This window comes from Cornus florida, unplaced genomic scaffold (assembly GCF_030987335.1).
Source record: "Cornus florida cultivar Cherokee Brave unplaced genomic scaffold, ASM3098733v1 CherokeeBrave_3.0.0_Hap2_Chr06, whole genome shotgun sequence".
In the NCBI taxonomy this organism is placed as follows: domain Eukaryota; kingdom Viridiplantae; phylum Streptophyta; class Magnoliopsida; order Cornales; family Cornaceae; genus Cornus; species Cornus florida.
The window spans coordinates 88,740,789-88,760,869 of NW_026775576.1; the positions used below are offsets into that span (position 1 = coordinate 88,740,789).

Genomic DNA, 20,081 nt, shown 5'->3' on the forward strand with positions numbered 1-20,081 from the left:
TAGAAACAACATTTAGTTAATTTTTCAAAAATAAAAAATATCATTAAAAAAATGGGAAATAAATAGAAAGAAATACTCTGCCCCACAATCATGATAAAATAACATTTATGATGGTTCTTGATTCCTTTACCATGAATATGGAGAACTGATAGAACAACATCATCTACAGATTTTGATTTTGTGATAATAGTACAGCTCTGAATGTTATGAATAATATTGATTATAATAAAATTGGATAGTCATTTTTATTTTATTAATTTTATTTTTGTTTCGGCACATCAAAGTAGTAAGCGCTATTAGACAGGAAAAATCGAGGATAACTAGAGCAAGAAAATGGCAATATATGTGTCGCTCAGTTAAGCTATTACTCCTACTTTGGCCCTTTCCTAAAGAACCATCTAAAATTATTGAATTAAATATTTTAATGCACAATGTCACCTACCAAATTCGAATAATTAATTTAAAAATCAAATACTTTAGACGCGTTTCTAGATCCTAGCTTGTTCAAGTAAGCTTCCATGAAGGTGTCACATTGTTTAATACGTCAATTACAAGCACCAACCAGTGTGGCGCGCACTATATATAGATGGACACATTACCCTCCATAACCATCAAACATTTCTTTCAAATCTCTCACATTCAACCAGCAAAGATCCAATAATATACTTTATCAAGAATCAAAGAGATCAATGGCGGAGAAGGATCAGACGCCGACCTATCCTTTGGCGCCAACCAATGGATATGTTCGGAGTGATGAAGAGGCTGCAGGCTCCGAGCTTTCCAAAGAGCTTTGTCGCAAGAAGCGCATGAAATGCTTGGCATATGCTGTTGCCTTTGCTGTGTTCCAAACTGGTGTCATATTAATCTTTTCTCTGACCGTGATGAAGATCAAAAATCCTAAATTTCGAGTTAGGTCGGCTTCTTTTGAGACCTTTGAGGTTGTGGCTTCAAACCCTTCATTCAATTTGAGGATGAATGCTGAACTAGGAGTGAAAAACACCAATTTTGGTCACTACAAGTTCGACAACAGCACTATTACCTTTTTCTATAAGGGTGTACAAGTGGGTAGTGCCATTGTTCCAAATGCAAGAGCGAAAGCACGATCAACCAAGAAGTTCAATGTCGTTGTGGACCTTTCATCAACCGGCGTACCAAGCAATTCGGAGCTAGGGAGTGACTTGGATTCCGGGATTTTGCCGCTGAGCAGCCAATCCAATTTGAAGGGAAAGGTGGAGCTAATGAAGGTGATGAAGAAGAAGAAATCAGTTGACATGAATTGCACCATGGAACTTAATATCTCCACCAAGGAGCTCCGGCATTTGACGTGCAAGTGATAGACATATATGTTTACTTATGTGTTAGGCCTTAGGCATTTGAAAATTACTTTATATATATATATATATATTGAGGGGGACAATGTTTGTAATCCTTTGGCTTGGCCATTCTTTGTTTTGTGATATATATACGTGGATTTGAATTTTGTAGTTGAATTTAAAGTTCATTCTACTAGTTAACTGGGAAAAAAATCATTATTTTTTACATTGAATATCATAAGGGTAGTATGGTCAAAGTGTTAATCAACAGGCTTTCAGATGCATTTTTAACTCCTAAAATGGCCTAATTAATAAATTTTGTGTGGCGTCATTTTGGATTTCCATACCCAAATTAGAAAAGTTTCTTCATGATACCAAGGACTGTAGACACACTGTCAACATTTTTTCTTTCTGAAGGCAACAAATTTTGAACCTTGGCATTCACTCTGTGGTAGCAGCCAAGTGTGTGTTTGTGTGTGTGAGGTTCACCGTTCATGTCCAACCCCTACATTTCAATTAAAAGATGATCATGTATTTTTATTTGGAATTTCCTCTTTATGGAGTACAGAGCTCCAAATACTCTGTAAAGCTGAATGAGCCATCTCAAATATAGTTTAAATTTGACTAAATTACTCTCATCTTTTGACTAGCTCAAGCCTTCAATCACATCTTAAGATTTTGCCAAAACATTGTCAATGATGCCACCATCCTTTGCTACTAAAGTTTAACAATCAGCCATCGCCAAGGATTCAATCCAAAGAAAGATTTTGAATACGCGTCGTAGTCCCAACCAACTGCTTTCTTTCTATCTTATAATTCGATAAAGTAGGGTTTCAAATACCGGGAGATATGTAAAAGCAGATCCGATTACTATGCCGGCATTTCCTTTCGTAAGACGGTTGAGTTTCCCCCTTTTTTATTCCGTTCTCAAGTCCATGAACCTCAAAAAACCGACCGGAGCTACTTTGCTATAGCTAAGTCATATGCTTTTGCAAGGTCTACAAAACTTGAGCCCATTTCTCGCTAGGACTCCATTTCGGGCCTCCACGTATTAGGTCTTGTTTTGTTGTTTAATGTTCAACCTTGAGTTCTCAAATGTGATTTTCTTGTTGCTATGTTTGGTTAATGGAAAATTAAACAATTTTAACACCAAACCCCACACGATTGCATCATCACCGAGTCTCACTTTATATGGTTCGTTCTAAATATTTTTTATCCACAAAAAAAGATGGTTATATTGATTCAGTTTCGTTGTTTGGCCACCTTCAATTCCATCCCCACCATCCACCACCGCAACCGACTCTTTCTTGATTAGTGTTTCATCCTGGATTGAAGACGAAGCAACGGACTCTTCTTGCAATTAGAAGATGGATCAGTGTTTTTTTTTTTCTCCTATCTTAATAAGAAATGTACTCACACACCCACTTATTCTTACAAGGACTTAAACCCTCAATTTTCTATTTTGAAAAACCAAAAAAAAATACCATGCTATAAAGAATGGATAGTTGATTGCTACACATTGTAATCTCAAAAAGGTATAGAAATTTCAAATATGTAGTTAAACAAATTATATGATACGATCAAGTAAGGTGTGAAATGAAAATTAAGAGGAATAAGAAGAGTAATTTTGTAATTTCATTTGATGAGTTTAAATTGACCATTTCACATGTTTAGTCGAGGAGTATTAAATAACCAATCTCTAATTGCCCTAGCGAATTGTTAACGGGCTGGACCTATCTTTGATTATTGATAGACCAATGTTTTAACCAACTTTAATCAAAGTTAAAAACTCAGAGAATAATTTACCCTATATATTAAGCAATTCAATAAATGAGTCACTAAAATACAAATGTTGTACCAAGTGTGTGTTCCATTGATGTAGGCAGGATATAAGACTAAAAATATATAGAGTCTTTTAGCATTTGCATTCAAACTCACATTCTCGTCACTCTCAAACTTTATGTTGCTTAAACTCTTTATAGGATTTAAAATTTTATATTAGATGTCACATTCTCCAGCTTGCTTGTCATACATAAGTAACGCCAAACTGTCCATGTTCTCTCATAGAGAAACAGATTCATTGTGTAAACATATTAATAGAGTAATATGTCAATTGAAATAGAACTATTTGTTAAGATTACTTTGTAATTCTAGATAATTGTAGAAAATCGTCCAGCCAATCAATTTTGATGGCTTGAAAGAGTAATAATGAAGTAATCTAGCTGGATGTATCTGTAACTTCTAAGTCGGTTACTAGAGGTCTCTGGTACAAGGGTGTGTTCATTTATAAATAGGAATAGCAGATTGATAGAAGAACGTACATAGGATAATATTTACAAACCAAAATTTTGTATCAGCCATTTTTTTATTTATTAACAAATGCAGACTATGCTCATTTAAGCTATTACTCCTACTTTGGCCCTTTCCTGTAGAACAATCTAATATTATTGAATTAAATATTTTATTGCACATTCTTACCTACCAAATTCGAATAATTCATAAATCAAATACTTTAGACGCGTTTCTAGAAAGTCCACTAAAATTGATCCTAGCATTTTCAAGTAAAGCTTCTAGGAAGGTGTCACATTGTTTAATACGTCAATTACAAGCACCAACGTCGTATGGGTGTACTATATATATATATATATATATATATATATGGCCACATTATCTTCCATACCGATCAACATTTCTTTCAAATCATCAATGGCGGATAAGGATCAGAGACAGACCTATCCTTTGGCGCCAACCAATGGATATGTTCGGAGTGATGAAGAGGCTGGAGGCTTCGAGCTTTCCAAAGAGCTTCGTCGCAAGAAGCGCATGAAATGATTGGCATATGCTGTTGCTTTTGCTGTGTTCCAAACCGGTGTCAATATTGCTCTTTTCTCTGACCGTGATGAAGATCAAAAATCCTAAATTTGGCGTTAGGTCTGCAGCATTTGAGACCCTTGAGGTTGTGGCTTCAAACCCTTCATTCAAATTGAGGATGAATGCTGAGCTGGGAGTGAAAAATACCAATTTTGGTCACTACAAGTTCGACAATAGCACTATTTTCTTCTTCTATAAGGGTGCCCAAGTGGGTAGTGCCATTGTTCCAAAGGCAAGAGCGAAAGCACTATCAACCAAGAAGTTGAGTGTGGTTGTGGACTTGTCATCAACCGGTTTGCCGATCAATTTGGAGCTAGGAAGTGACTTAAACTCGGGGTTTTTGCCGCTGAGCAGCCAATCCAGATTGAAGGGGAAGGTGGAGCTAATGAAGGTGATGAAGAAGAAGAAATCAGTTGACATGAATTGCAACATGGAAATTAATATCTCCACCAAGGAGCTCCGGAATTTGACACGCAGTTGATATATGTATTTGTTTACATGATATTTTTGGCCTTTGGCTTTTGAAAATTATTATTATTAATTTTTTTTTTTTTTTTTTTTTGAGGACAACAGTGTTTGCCTATATCTAATCATTTGACTTGGCCATTTTTTGTTTTGTAATATATATATATATATATATATATATATATGAAGTTGAACTTCTTGTTGAATTTATAGTTCATTCTATAAAACAGTTCGTTGTAGTAATTTGTGAACTGCCAAAGGGTCCATGTCAAATAGGAGTGAATTTTGTGACCAAACAATGACCATAATGTCTAAATATTTTTATACAGACTGCATATTTTGAATTTCGGCGTTTCTTCTTTATGTATAGTAGGTAGGATCATCTCTAATGTAAAATGTCATTTCGGTTGCTAAATTTATATTTTGAGATGAGTTACAGTGTCAAAATATTATATTTTAATAATTCTACTCCAATAATACATTTCATCCAAAATGCTATATTTTAGTAATTCTCAACTTCCATTAAACCAAGCCCAACCCACTTCTAGCTTCCTCAATCCTATATTACCTTTCCATCTTAACCATTCATTGCATTCTGTCCCACAAAATATTTTTAGGGCAAATCATTTCAGCCTCCCCAATCGCCTCCATCTTTATTCTCGTTCTCAACTCTGAACTTGCCCTCTCTCTCTTTGTAACTGCAAACTATAAAATCTACAAGAACCAGAAGTTTAAAACCCATATATTTCAGTTTATCTATCTGTCTGCAAGAATCAAAAGTTCAAAACCCATATTGGCATATCATTTCAGATTGTTCAAAAAATCAAAACCCATATCTTTCATTTTCAATCGCCCGCTATTCCAGTTCGGGTTCGCCGTTCGCAAGCTTCAGCCGCTGTCTCTCAACTCTCAAGTTTGCCCCCCTCTCTGTGCAATTGCTAACTTGTATGTATGGTTTTTAAAAATAATTTTGAGGTCATCACCGTAATCTCAAAGATTCATCAAAATAAAGAACATCTAAATTCGAAACACCGTAATCTCAAATATTCATCAAAATAAAGAACATCTAAATTCGAAACACATAATAACTAACAAGTGTGAGCCAACCCCAAATTGAAGAACAAGTTGGGTAATGAAAATTTTGAGAGAAACAGAGAGACTGATCACAGAAATTGAGTTTTTTCAACAAAATTTATAGATCTGAAAAGATAGATGTGTGTGTGTGTATCTATATACATACATATATGAGAATTTATCCGGTCACTGTCGATAATTGTTGTCATTGCAGATGAGAGGGAGAGAGTGAAAAACAGGGCAATGCAACCACAGAGCAATGGACAGAAAAGCAATGACTAGAGATAGAAAGCCGTTCCAAACGACGTCGTACAGAGCGATAGAAGACTTGCCAAAAAAGTTGGCAACTCCTATATCTGAGAGCAAATTTGACATTCTCAAAATTTAACAGCCCAAATGAAAACACATTGGAGAGCCCACTTTTTACACATCTCTCAAATTTTGAGTTTAGTAGCCCAAATGAAAGAGCATTGGAGTTGCTCTAAGATAATTTCTAAAGAAGCTCTTTGACATCACTTTAATTATTATTATTATTATTATTAGTTTGGTACTCGTATGCATATTCCTTATTTAGAATTGAATTTTCAATCTTTTTTTAAAAAAAAAGAATTTGTCACATATTCATATCTTCACTGAAGTTCGAACCTAGGCCATTGTTAATATCACTTTGATAATTCACCCTTCCATTATTAAATTATATGAATAAAATGAAAAGTGGGTCGTCATTGAAAGTGTGGCAACTGTAGAGAAGGACTCAAAATACTCAGCAGCGTTGAATGAAACACCCGGATGATATTTGCCTAAATCAAATATATTTTAAGAGAAAAAAAAAATATATATATATATATATATATATATTAGAGGTAGAGTGCCAAGGTCACTATAATTCTATTAATATATTCATATATTGATATGAATATGCACTAAAGCTTTTGACTGGTCATTCAAATTAAAAAAGCTTTTGGTTTAGTCACGGTCTTAAATGCTAAGACCAAGCCATCCTGTTCCTTTGACTTGGTTGTTCAAAATGGTTCGGCCTGAAATGGGGTCGACTACTTTTTGATCTCACACATTTTTTATTACCATACCTCAGTAGTCAGTAGTCAGTACTCAGTACAGTTTTGCTATTTTTTAGAATATATATATATTTTCAGTCCTAGAGTGTATCATTGATATATTTTTTTTTAGGGTAAAAGATATATCATTGATATATTGAATGGTAGTTGAGTGTGGATCTGAGAGTGGACTGACCTCTAATTTGGGTAAGTCTGCGATGAGATGTGAGGAGGCCACTCAGTACATTTTGATGCCCATTGCCATGCCGCCTGCTCCTTCATAGTTGCACTGCCCAAGTCTGCGATGGGACGCAACTCAATTTGGCGTTTCTCGTCCTCACAATAATTATTATTGCAAAAAATTCTTGTATAGCCTGTGCTCTACTTTGTAAACCTATATACTACGTATATATTTAGACTGTAATTTAATTCAACAATTTGGATTGAACTATATTATTAAAGTAAAGCAACTTTACACTAAATTTTACACAGTATTTATGAATAATAAAAAAACATAAACTTTGAAAATTAAGTTGATTAACATCTCCATCTAATTCATATATTTAGTGGGGAACAGAAAAAAGAAAAACAAAAATAAACAAATATTTGATATGGTTTCTGAATAATATTAAGGATAAAACAAATATTTAATATTATTTTTGAATAAATAGTGAGGATAAAAAGATTGATGACATAATTAAGAATGAGAAATGATATGGAAAGCTAGTTAAATATTACCGTATTTTTTTATTATTTATATTCTTTGTTATTTTCATGATAATAAAATAAAATAGTAGTAGCATTTTAACATTATATTTTTTTCTTTTTCCAATCGTTGAACCTGGAGAGGTCAGTCAAATATGTGAAAGGATTAAAAGTGAAGACACACTCCGGACTACTGCAAACTTTTTGGTTAACAGGGAGGATTTCGTCTTCTTTAGGTTGCTTTCTCGAGCATGGCTCTCTGCAACATTAAAAGGCAATTTTGACCAAAATACCTATTGAAGTACTCCTGAATCACCACGTGGATGATATATCAACGGTAGAAAAATGCCGTTACAGATGCCAATTTTACTTTCGAAATTACCATGGGATTTGTTTGTTTATGATATGTAGTCAGGGCGCCAAGAATTTGATTCAGGATATATTAACATCTATAAAATAATCGAAAATATAATACTATAATAATAATATATTAAAATAAATAAATAAAAAATGAATAAGAAGATAAAATAAAAAAAAGAAGGGTTATTGCACATAAATTATGTATGAGTGCAAAAAAAATTAAAGAATAAAAATAAATTTTTTAAGAAGAAAATGAAATAAAAAGAAAAAAATATGAGAGAATTTTGAAGGAAAAAATAGATTTTAATTGTAAAAAGATAATGCAAAATTTTTTAAAGATAACAAAAAGAAATTTGAAGAATAAGAAGGAAAAGAAATAAAGAATTAAAGACGTTTTTAGAAATAGATAATTTTATGGGGATCATTTATAAATTTTATGAGGGTGTTTTATAAATATTTACAAATTATATGCATAAAATAAAATAAAATTTAGTAAATTTAAGAGCAAAGGGATCATTTTAATAATTTCAAGGGGGGCATTTTATCAATTTTTACAAATATATGTATTAAAAAAAAATTATAGTAGGGCAGCATGGGCAGGGGGCAGCTGCCCCCCTGGGCACATGCTGCCTCTATCACTGTATGTAGTAGTGATACTTGGGCGAACTCTCAAAATGAGTTATTTAATTTATAAATTTTTATTGGCCATCTTTATCAAATATAAGAAAGTAGAGGGTTCTACTTCTTTATATTTTGCTTACAGACCAATCAAGTCAGACAATTCACTTTAAGTAATCGGCTGATAATCATTTTCCTTATGATATATCATATGTTTGTTTGGAGAGATAGAGAACAAAATAGAGAGAGGGGAGAGAGTAATGATTGAGTTTCCATTGTTAGATAAGAAGCAAAATAAAAATTGTACATGGGCCTTCATCTAAGCTAATCAATTTGCATGGACTTCACTCAGGCCCTGTTTGGTAGATGTTCCGTGCTATGTTGTTTTGTTCCCAATAGTGCTACAGTAGCACTATTAAGGCCCAAACCATGTTTGGTGGAGGCTGTGCTGGTCTGAACAGTATCAGAACACTTTGCACTATTTGGGCCAAATGTTGGAACAAAAAAAACTTGTTCCAAGTGTTCCACAAATCATTTCAGCCTCCCAATCGCCTCCCCCTTTCTCTCTACAACTGCAAAGTACAAAATCCACAAGGATCAGAAGTCCCACCTCCATCTCTATTCTCGTTCTTAACTCTGAACTGGCCCTAGTCTCTCTCTCTCTCCCCCTCTCTCTCTCCAACTGCAGAGTACAAAATCTACAAGGATCAGAAGTCCCATCTCCATTTTTATTCTCGTTCTCAACTCTGAACTTGCCCAAGTTTCTCTCTCTCTCTCCCTTTCTCTCTCTGCAGCTGCAAAGCTGTATGGGTTTTGTTCAAATTTTTTTAGGGCAAATCATTTCAGCCTCCCAAACGCCTCTATCTCTATTCTCGATCTCTGTCTTTGCAACTGCAAACTTGTGGGTTTTGTTTTTTTTTAGGGCAAATCATTTCAGCCTCCCAAACGCCTCCATCTCTATTCTCGATCTCTGTCTCTGTAACTGCAAACTTGTGGGTTTTGTTTTATTTGTTTTTTTAGGGCAAATCATTTCAGCCTCCCAAACGCTTGCATCTCTATTCTCGATCTTTCTTTGAATGGACCCATTTGAGAACAATTGGATGATGACAAAATTATCAAAGATTGGCATTCTTTATTTCTATTCAACAACGTATGGATAGTTCCTTGATTTTGGTTAAGGGATTGTTGAATCTTTGCCTTGGAATAAATGGAAGAAAACGGATTGATATTGTCTCTCTCTGCAACTGCAAACTTGTGGGTTTTGTTTTAATTTTTTTTAATTTAAAATAATTATAAAATAATAATAATAATAATAATAATTTCTATTCCAAAATTATCAGAATAAAATTTTCGCCCCAAACATGTTTTGTTCTCCTTTCAGAACACTACATCACACAATACTTGTTCTGTTCTAGAGTAGAGCAGTACACTACATCACATTACACTTCCCAAACAAGCCCTTAGGATCCCTTCATATAAGCTAATCTTGTCAAGTTCATCTAAGCTAATATTTGCAAGGAAGAACTCCAATCTTGTGCTTCAAAATTATAGCGTTTTGAGGTGTAATATAATTCCCCTTATTATAATTTTTCAAAATATAAAAAAATTATTATTATTATATTTATTCTATTTCTCATCTCTCTCTCTCTCCTTCCTTATCTCTGTCACTATTTTCTTTACCTCTTACACCCTTATGGTCATCTCCACCTTTAACATCTAAAGATGTCGATCACCCTTCCTACCACCACCCCCTTTCCACCAACTACCATATTTATAGACCTTAGTAAAGTTACGCCCCTAAACTCATATGCATAAATCTAACTTGAACAATAATCAATATATCCATGCATGCAAATATATTTGTGAATCAAAAACATACACACACACGTATAACTTTTGTGTTGAAAATCTTTTTAAAAATTTTAATTAGTTTTCATCACGTTAATTTATTTTGAAGCTGATTAATATTTCAAAAACAAAACATACTATTTAAAGGAATGTGCAAATACCACCTTAATTAGTTTTAAGTGATGCTAATTAACTATGCCTCCAAATACCAATATTTTAAGCCACAAGAAAGATTATATTATTTCCACCGAATCCAGTTTGCATACATTCAAAAGGAATGAATGAAATCAGTATAAAAAAATACAATAATTATAAACATTTTGTTAAATGAAAATTGGAAATAGTGAACTCTATCATATGCATTAATTGAAGATATATTTATAAAATAAGGATAATGTTTATCTATTTAGTGATGTAGTTGAATCACAAATGTATACACTATTTTTAATTACAAAATTTTAAAAATAATAAATAAGAAAAGAAAGAGTGTTTGTGAATACAGAATGTGATTTACTAAAAAAAAAATTATTTTCCTTACTAGTTATTACCTCGTGTTTGCTTCCCTAGGGACGTTATTTTCATCCCCCCTTATTTTGATTTCATCCACTTCTCAACCAGCAATAAAAAGGACAAATCCATTCCCTTGGTATAAAGTCACCTTACTTTTGCATGCACGCGGGGATTGTTTAACTTATGATCTTTGGATAATATTAGAATAACCAAGGATGTCATTAATTAATCTTGATTCTTAACTTAATAACTATGATCTCATTTGTTTGGGCTTGTGTAAACTCAAGTTTGAACAATGATGTACTATTTTGTTTGTATTGCAGTGAGATGGTATTAATTTTCCCCTTTTACCCAAAGGGTAATTTTTCTTTTCTTTTTAATGAAAAACACCTAACACACATTTAAAATAAAGAGATTGTCCTAAATTTCTCTAAAACCCTAGAGTTTAATGATCCATCCCTATAAAAGACCTTTACTCCCTCAAAAGTAACACCGGGATTCTTTTCGTGTCATACTAAACTATCAAACAAATAAACGGTCAATCAGAAAGACAGAAATAAGTTTAACTTGCAGAGAAATCACGGTCATCATATCGATACCAAATGTTCAAACGCAACATAATGCCAAATACAGAAATTATATATACGCACACCACAGACTAATCATTTCTTTCCATTTCTCACACTGATATGAAATGTCATGTCCAGTCACTTTACAGATAACTACAAGAGAACCCATCTCTACTCTGACCAAATCCACTACCCTACCCTCTCTCCCATCAACCCCAATCCTCTTGGATAGCCATTTTTACATAAGCCATCGATACACTTCACTAAAATTTAATTTCACCACTTTAATAATAAAATTTCACAATTAAACAAATATAATAGTTTTTTTTTTTTTTTAAATAAGGGAGGAAATTCAAACATGAAAACACCAGGACCGGAGAGTTATGGAGAAGCTAGACGTTTTACCAACTAAATTACTAATAAATTGCTTAATGAAATGATACAAGGGAAACTCGAACTCGGGAAGCTAGGTGACCGCTCTACCAATGCAACAGTAAAATTGAAAATGGTGAGCTTCACCAATTGCACGAACAATGAAAAACGAATAGGGGAGAGATCCAAAATCCTATGCAGCACCAAAATACAAAATCTAGATATATATATATATATATATATATATATAACTAACGTAATATAAGGTATTAGTTAATCCAAGCAGGATGATTACTAGATAATCAGTTTCCCGCCTTTTGTTCTATCTCAAAATTAGAGTAATGGAAGCTTCAAATGCTGCATCTTTTCTCCTCCTCAACACATTTTGTCCATGGATCATCGCCTTCTGTGACCAAATTTAAAGGGGGGAAAAAGTGAAATTTAAAAAAAAAAAAAACTTGAATTCAAATTGAATGGGACATTAGACATTAATGGAAGGCGTTTTGATACCTCGGGAGGAGTTGAAGGATCTCTTGCAATGAAGAATGGCGCTTTGAATGCCATCATGCTGCAGCAGCAGTGAATCGTCTCTCCTACTCACGGGAGGAGGCATCATTCCGGCGTCCGACGACGCGGATCGGCTCTTTCCTAACTGCTTACCCACTACTCGAAGGACAGCCGGCCGACTCCCCTGCTTCTCCTCCGGATGCTTTATCGGCGAGCACGATGGTGCCGTTGACGCAGACGACAACGGGGTCGTGGTCGATAACTGGCCTGAAAATTTCATCTTCTCGCCGTACCTCTTGGAAACCCTAACATAGAGCGGTTTGATCAGCTTCAGATACTTCTGTATCGCATCTTTTGAAAACCGCTTGGACGAATCGTCAGGAGGCGATTCAGATGAGCTCTGCTTCACGGTTTTGCTTCTCAAACTGTTGTCTCTGGTGAAGAGCGGGACAATCGGAACCTCTTTGACTTTGCATTTCACTGTGAACCGCTTGCTCTGTCCTTGTTGTAACGATTTCTTCTGGTTATGCTTCGGAGTCGCCATGGAAACAGAGCTTTCCTCTGTTTTCTGGAATTTTGATTTCCTAAACCCTAGCATGAAGACTCGCGAAGATCTCAGCAATGAAATCGGAGACTGAGGCTTCGAACTCGGTTCTAATGCCACGATTCTGCCTCCAAAGAAGACATCTTTTGGAGACTCAACGAAATCGAACTTCGTTTCTCGATCTTCATCATTGACATCTCTAGCATTGTTTTCTTCCTTGTCATCACAATAAGGTGCAGTGAATTCCAAATCGAAGAAAGACTCATCATCGTCGGTTTCCACGGTCGACTCATGGCTTACTTGTTGAACGGTTGAGATATCGGCGTCCGAGTCCCCTCCGCCGCTTACGGCGGTGGAATCACCACCGGCATTTCGCCAGAGATTGAGTAAGCTGAAAGCTTGCATGCTTGGTAGGGCCAGTGTAGCTGAAGAATAAGGTTTGGCTCGGAGATTTAACCGACTAGGGAGAGAGAGACACGCTTCTATTGAGATTTAACTGGCTTGGGAAACTCTATTGAGACTATATATATATATATATATATATATATAACTATGTACAGAGAGATAGAGACTAGAGAGAGTGAAAAAAAGACTTGTACATGTAAAAATAGGGATGATAGTGAAAACGTAACATAATTTTCCTTCGTTTGATGGTGTTTGGCAGTGCAGAGAATCGAGAGATGGAAAATGTAAGCTTTTGTACACAGAGAGAGAGAGAGAGAGAGGAGCGTTTGGATGGTCTGTTTGTTTGTTTGTTTCGTTCATTTTAAACATGTGATGTGGGTTAAGCCTTTTAATGAGAGACACTGTATAAACGTACCACCAGATGTTATAACCATAACACGCTAAGTAGTAAGTACCGCACACTACAGAGTACGTATTACTATTGGTGGGTTCCATATGCACTTCATTTTAGCACTGGTCTACAGAAGACTGTACGAATTCTATATGTACTATTCATATCCACTTCATAGGCGTTTTAGTAAAGCAAAATTCTTTTCAAATGAAATTTTTAACTCAGATTAGATGGGATTTTAATTAATACGTTTATTATCAGTTGGAAGTAAAGAGGGAATGACTGAATAAGTTGGTAGGAAAGAATCAATGGTCCATTAGCCTGATAGTATATAACCTCTTCCTCTTCAAAATAGCCTAAAAATTTGTAAATTGTGCGTGTGAATACTTATCTAATAAAAATTAAAAAATATACAAAAAATATATATAATAGTAAGAACAACAATTTTTTTTGTTTCTTTTGTCCTATGTACAACAAAGTGGAAGAAATGATAATTTCTTGCCCCGGGGGTTAGACAGATTGGTAAAGCTTGGAGCTGTCACATAGGACGCCAGTGATCGAACCTTGTTGTCCCCTTATCACTTTTGACTAACCTAGTGCTGTAATTATGGGACCGGCCGTTATACCCCCAGTTTGGTGCTTTGGGGGTGGGTTCGAAAGGCCCAACCTAAGAGAGTTCTGGGTCATCAAAAAAAAAAAAAAATGATAATTTCTTGGAGATGCTCCTTTTTTTCCAATTCTATATGGACATTGGGATACATTTTAGTTCCAAAACATTAGCTATGAATTTGATAGAAATAAGAGAGAGAAAAAAATTGTATTTTGTATTAATGTGAATAATATAAGAATATATAAGGGCTTTATATAGTAGACCATATGTGTAGAGACCAAATAAACCTAAACCTTATATGGTTTGTAGCTGGCACGTCACCGATCATGGCAATTGAAGTGACAAGTGACTTGGCATTATTGTTGGCACCTCTGCTACGTGGCAACCTACGTGGCACAACTAATAGCATTGTTGTAAAAGTTGCACCAATGCCAACGTGCCCGATGACGTAGGGTGGATATATGAATATCTTGGATGTAGGTGCGGAGCGTGAATAGGTTGACGTTGCCAACCCCGGTAGTAACTACTATAAATTTATGGGTGATGAATTTGTAAAGATTCACCATGTTGAAGGCACGTGTAAACGCGTAATGACCACTGATGGCGCGATGATGGAGTTGATCTGACATGTTGAGGTGCGGAATTACTGCTGGTGCACGTAAAAGCGCATGGAAGAGTGGAATTACCACTTAAGACACGTTGAGCATCTCTGAACGATATGTCTCTAGTTAAACAACTAAGAGAGAGAGAGAAATTGTATATTGTATTGATGTAAATTGACATATGTGGAAAGTTTAGTAAACCTAACCCATTTATGATAAACCTATCCATGGCAACAATATATTCAACAAAATTGATAATAATAATAATGATTACAGTGAATTGATAATTTTGATTTTTATTTATTTAGTAATTCACCAAGAGATAGAATTGAAAACCAAATATTTATTTATTTATATATTCCTTTCCTCCCAATGTGGTTATCTATTTTGGAACGGAGGTAGTATTTTTTTTAAAAAAAATTGAAGATTGAGGATATGATTCTATACTGGGCAAAGGTGTTTCTGTCACATAAACTTTAGGACTTAGGAGATTGACAAGAAATTTCCAAAAAGATGGAAGAAAAAAAAAAAAAAAAAGGAAAAAAGAGGCAAAATGAAAAGACTCAAAAGAGTGGAGAGAAGTGAGCTCTTTGTTGAAGGTGCACTTTGCTTTCCCTGTCTTTTTTAAAAAACTGATGCTTATCAGACTTTGGGTTCTTTACAAAGAGCAAAGTTATAGGTCCAGATGGGTCACGCATGGTGTTTACTGACCTAACTCTAAAAAGCTAGAGCTCTATCTCTTCATGTTAAAGGTTTGACTTTCAAAGTTGCAACCAAATTGGATGGTCTATATGGTCTCACGACTCTACTTTTCACCAGAAAAATAAGGAAAAATAAAAGTGCCAAGAAAATATCAGAATATAAATATGAGTAAGTTATCTTTGCTATATTTATGTTGAAAGAATAAGTTGTCTCCAAACTTTAAAAATATCTCTACTAATTTGTTATAAACAAGGAAAAATTGTACTTTTGTTATTACAAAATTCTCTTAAAGAGAGGCATGTGTCTTGTAACCTAATGGTATCTCACCTAACTCCCAAAATGAATGATAATGGTTTAGATCTAGTTGGACAAAAATCTGTCCATAAATTTCTTCCCAATGAAAAAAATATAAATAAATAAAATAAAATAAAAAATCAATGAAAAGAGAAATAAAATGAAGAATCAATTGATAATATGGGACAATTTAAACATTTTTTGGGTTTCTATTGTTTGCCCGTTGGGCCTATTTGCCTATTTCGGTCTGTTTCCATGCTGGGCCTATACTGTTAACCCATGCAATTTTAGATAGATCTGTCTAGATAGTTCGTCTATTTTTATTTTTTCACACACTTTTGACACTTCAAAAATAATCTTATCAGTTCTTAATTACGCAACACAGATACTTACAAAGTATTCAATGAATACACACATTTTATATTAGCGTAAATATACACATGTATTCAACTGATTTTTTTAAAAAATATGTATATGTATGTGCATTTGTGTGTGTATGTATGCATATATGATGTGCATGTAGCCATGTAGGCAGATATATATACATTGTGTAGGCATATTTGCATTTAATTATGTATTTATATATACATATATATATATTTATAATTTATGCATATGAGTTTCACATATATATTAATTTAGTGAATGACTCTTGGCAAAGAATGACAGTCTTCTGGTCTCCATTGATATTAATGACACAGTCTTCTCCAAGTCTTATGAAGATTTTTTTTTTCCCCCTTAATTATTGTACATATTGTGTCTTTCTGAAATACTCGAGCAGTTTTTAGAATAATATTTTTATTTCTTTTAGAATACTTGAGTAGTTTTTAGAAAAATATTTGTATATTTTTTTAGAATACTTTAACAAATTATAGGAGATTTTAATTTTCTTTTGATTCGAGATATCTCCTATATATATATGTGTGTTTTTACACGGTATGTCATCCATGTGAAGATTATTTTTCTTCAATTTTCTTATATAACTTGTACAATAACTAGAAAAAGGAAGGATTATAATATAAAAAGATATAAAATCTATGGTAATTAGAAAATGAAGGATTTTTGGGTAAAAGATTTTGAAGAGATTGAGCTGATAATTATGAACGACAATGAGTTCTTTCAATTGTTTAAAAATTCTAAGTCAGTCATTCATAATCATGTAATTAAAATACATAAACAATAAAAAAATTTAAAGTTAAAACAACAATCAAACCATATTATTCGAATCCGTATTATACACTAAATTATAAACTTAATTGTTAGTCAATGATATGGTTAGTTTACTTAACATTTTTATTCAACTCCATTTCAGTTGGCATCTTTATTATTCTTCACAAGTTCTCATTCCATAAATTGAATGATTATGCTTTATGCTCCATCTGTCGCTATCTACACCGATCAATCGCCGAGTGACTCAGAGGGACTCATATGCAGAGTTATTAGATTTGATTTCCTTGGCATCATTTTGAATTAGAACGCTCCTTTCTTACATCTAGGTAATTAATTATAAGAAAGTAAATACATATGATTTATATTAATTAATTTTGCTTTCTTATTAATCATATATATTTGCTTTTTTATAATTAAAATGTGCAATTGCTTTTTATCTTGGCAAATAAGCTACATATCCAATTTGCTCTGCGAAAATCTTGAATCCTATTATTAAGTTACCTGCTCGATACTCTTCCTTGCCATTTCATCTAAACCACTTATTTTTATGTAATATTTTGTTGCACTGTAACGTAAAGCACAATATATCTACAAATGGGACAGGATTAAGGCACAAGAGAGAATCCGAATTCTTGGGTTACAGCCTTGGTTTTAAGTATTTGCTATATAAGATTTGCATTTTTTCTGTTGAAAAATGATGAATACTTGGAAAAAATTTGTCATGATTCAGATTTGACCCCATGAGGCCAGGAATAGGAAAAGTATACCCATAGCATATTCTCTATATTGTTCTGTTTTCTTAATTAGCATCAACCGCAGGATATACCCTGACATAATTTTTTTATTTATTATATATATATTTTTTTGAAGTGATATGAGTTAGCGTTCTCTAGCTAGTTGTTGAAGAAGAGCCTCTGAAGTAGTTCCTAAGCAACTTTTGTCTTCCTTCTAAGGCATCTCCAGCAGTTGTCATGGTTCGAATCAAACCTCAATCTCGGTATTTCGACCATAACTCTAATAAAATTTCTTTCTTAAATTCAACTGCTTTCCTGTGAATCATATATATATATATATATATATATAGTCGTTTTATTGATTTGTGCATATTTTGTAATTTGTAGTAAGTAGAGATGTTCTCATCTTTATTAAGCGATGCCTTTGTTTCTCTACATGGTTTGTTTTCCTTCTTCATGCTCTAATATTGATAAATCGTTTAGGGTCTTAATTTGAAAAAAAAAATTATGATTATTAATTTTCGACTTAGTAACAATTTTGAAAAGCTCGGGCTCAATTCGACTTGTTTAATAAAACAAATTGAGCTTAATCTTATGTTCATGTTTGGACTCGATTTAGGTTCAATTTTACAAACAAACCTCTTCATTTAGTTTACTTACTAGGTTTACTTATCAACCTCATAAATATAATTATTCCATAAAATTTGCAGGAAGTATATAATATAGTGATGGATCATGAGTTAAGTCTTGAAAAATCAAATATCAAACCATGAGCATGATTATTCAAATTATAAAATGAACCTACATTTGAGTTTTTGCTCGTAACAAAAATCAAACACATCTAGTCATATTTACGAGCCTATATGAATCGGGTCTAATACTATTTAGGATCAACTTTCTTATTAAACATGTTTAGAAATCTAATTCAAACTTGGCAATTCACTCATGAGTTGAGCTTTAGATGAGTCACACCTAAATTATTCATGAACAAAAGGCAGATGGAAGGGTGGGCGTAGGTGGGCTGTAGCCAACCTCAAAAAAAAAAAAAAAAAAAAAAAAATATATATATATATATATATATATATATATATACACACACACACGCTATACTAATATTAGCTTAGCTCAAAAAAAAAAAAAAAATTTAATAGTATTAGCCCACCCCAAAAATGGCCCACCCAATCAAACCCAATTCAAGTCAGCCACCATACTAAAATAAAAGTTCAAACCAATTAAGCCCATGAATGTTAGCCCACCCCCAATCCCGAATCCGCTCAGAATAATTCAATTATACTTATTTTAGACTAGACTGTCTAAAGTTTATTACTTTTATCTCCCCTAAATCCATTCGCTGACACTGGAAAGTGACTTTGAGTATGAAAAGTCAATAATGTCCTTTTATTTTAATTATTTATTATATTGCATTTTATACAAGTGAAGGGCAAAAATGTCATTTTTAAAGTAGTGTCGTTGAGCACACGCGCCAAATCTTAGGTTGGTCAAAGTAGTAAATACTTAACGGTTTATCCGTGTGTAATTTGTCCAAATTTTAAAAAAAATTAATATAATTTACCTTGTTACTTTAGAAAAATGTGTTAATCCGATTTTATAATCGGTGATTTAAGAAGCATTTTGTGTATGATCTCCCTACATGATCCACTGTCATGATAGTGTATGTATATGATTTGTGTGTAATTTGTCCGAGCTTTAAAAAAAATCAACAATATAATTTACGGTGTTACGTCGAAAAACTGTGTTAATCTAATTTTATAATCCGTGTTTTAAGAAGCATTTTGTGTATGGTCTCTCTACGTGGTCCATTGTCATTTGTCATGATAGTGCGTGTGCATTGTGTGTGTGGTCACTCTACATGGTCCATTGTCGTGCGTGAGTGGGGAGAGAGAGAGAGATGAAATAGGTGGGATGCACATTGCTGAGCATGCGGAGCAATGGGAGACACCAAATAGTGCATCTCACGTTGGTAATATATAGTTCATTTCTTTATTTATTTTGCTGTCAGTAAATCTGAATCTATGTAAATAAATTACTCCCTACTCTCTTCTATATTACTCCGCATAAAGTGGTATTCCTTCATAATCTGTATTTACAAAACCAAATCTAATAGTCATATACATTATTATTTCATCAATCATGATTAAAAAAAATAAAAAAATTTAATATTCTTAGTGATGTCCATGACTCAATGCACTAATGGAAAATGTTTCTGGTCTTGGGTTACATTTCATTGCTATAGAGCTCAACTCAATTACACAAAAAATTAACATACTCATATGCTTTAGTCTCACATGTTGTTAAATGATTGGTGGTAGTTGGTGCAAAAAAAAAAAAAAAAATTACACAA

The 20,081-nt window shown here is 33.5% G+C and overlaps 2 protein-coding genes and 1 pseudogene across 3 annotated transcripts; 2 read left to right on the forward strand and 1 right to left on the reverse strand.

Annotated features, from left to right (window-relative positions):
* Positions 1-631: 631 nt before the first annotated feature.
* On the forward strand, positions 632-1,466 carry LOC132315009 (late embryogenesis abundant protein At1g64065-like). The gene has a single exon (XM_059813764.1). It carries the CDS (start codon positions 690-692, stop codon positions 1,332-1,334), a length of 645 nt encoding a protein of 214 aa, XP_059669747.1. The 5' UTR covers positions 632-689; the 3' UTR covers positions 1,335-1,466.
* A 2,553-nt stretch (positions 1,467-4,019) lies between these two features.
* LOC132315010 (late embryogenesis abundant protein At1g64065-like) lies at positions 4,020-4,937 on the forward strand (annotated as a pseudogene).
* Positions 4,938-11,386: 6,449 nt separating this feature from the next.
* Positions 11,387-13,557, reverse strand: LOC132315011 (probable membrane-associated kinase regulator 2). 2 transcript variants are annotated; one of them, XM_059813767.1, is made up of 2 exons: positions 12,271-13,557; positions 11,387-12,163 (listed from the first exon to the last, which is right to left on the reverse strand). In XM_059813767.1, the coding sequence occupies exons 1-2, from the start codon at positions 13,214-13,216 to the stop codon at positions 12,111-12,113; spliced, it is 999 nt and encodes a 332-aa protein (XP_059669750.1). In that variant the 5' UTR covers positions 13,217-13,557; the 3' UTR covers positions 11,387-12,110. The 2 variants fall into 2 exon arrangements, with proteins under 2 accessions (XP_059669750.1, XP_059669749.1); XM_059813766.1 differs by having other exon boundaries at positions 11,387-12,166.
* Positions 13,558-20,081: the final 6,524 nt, after the last annotated feature.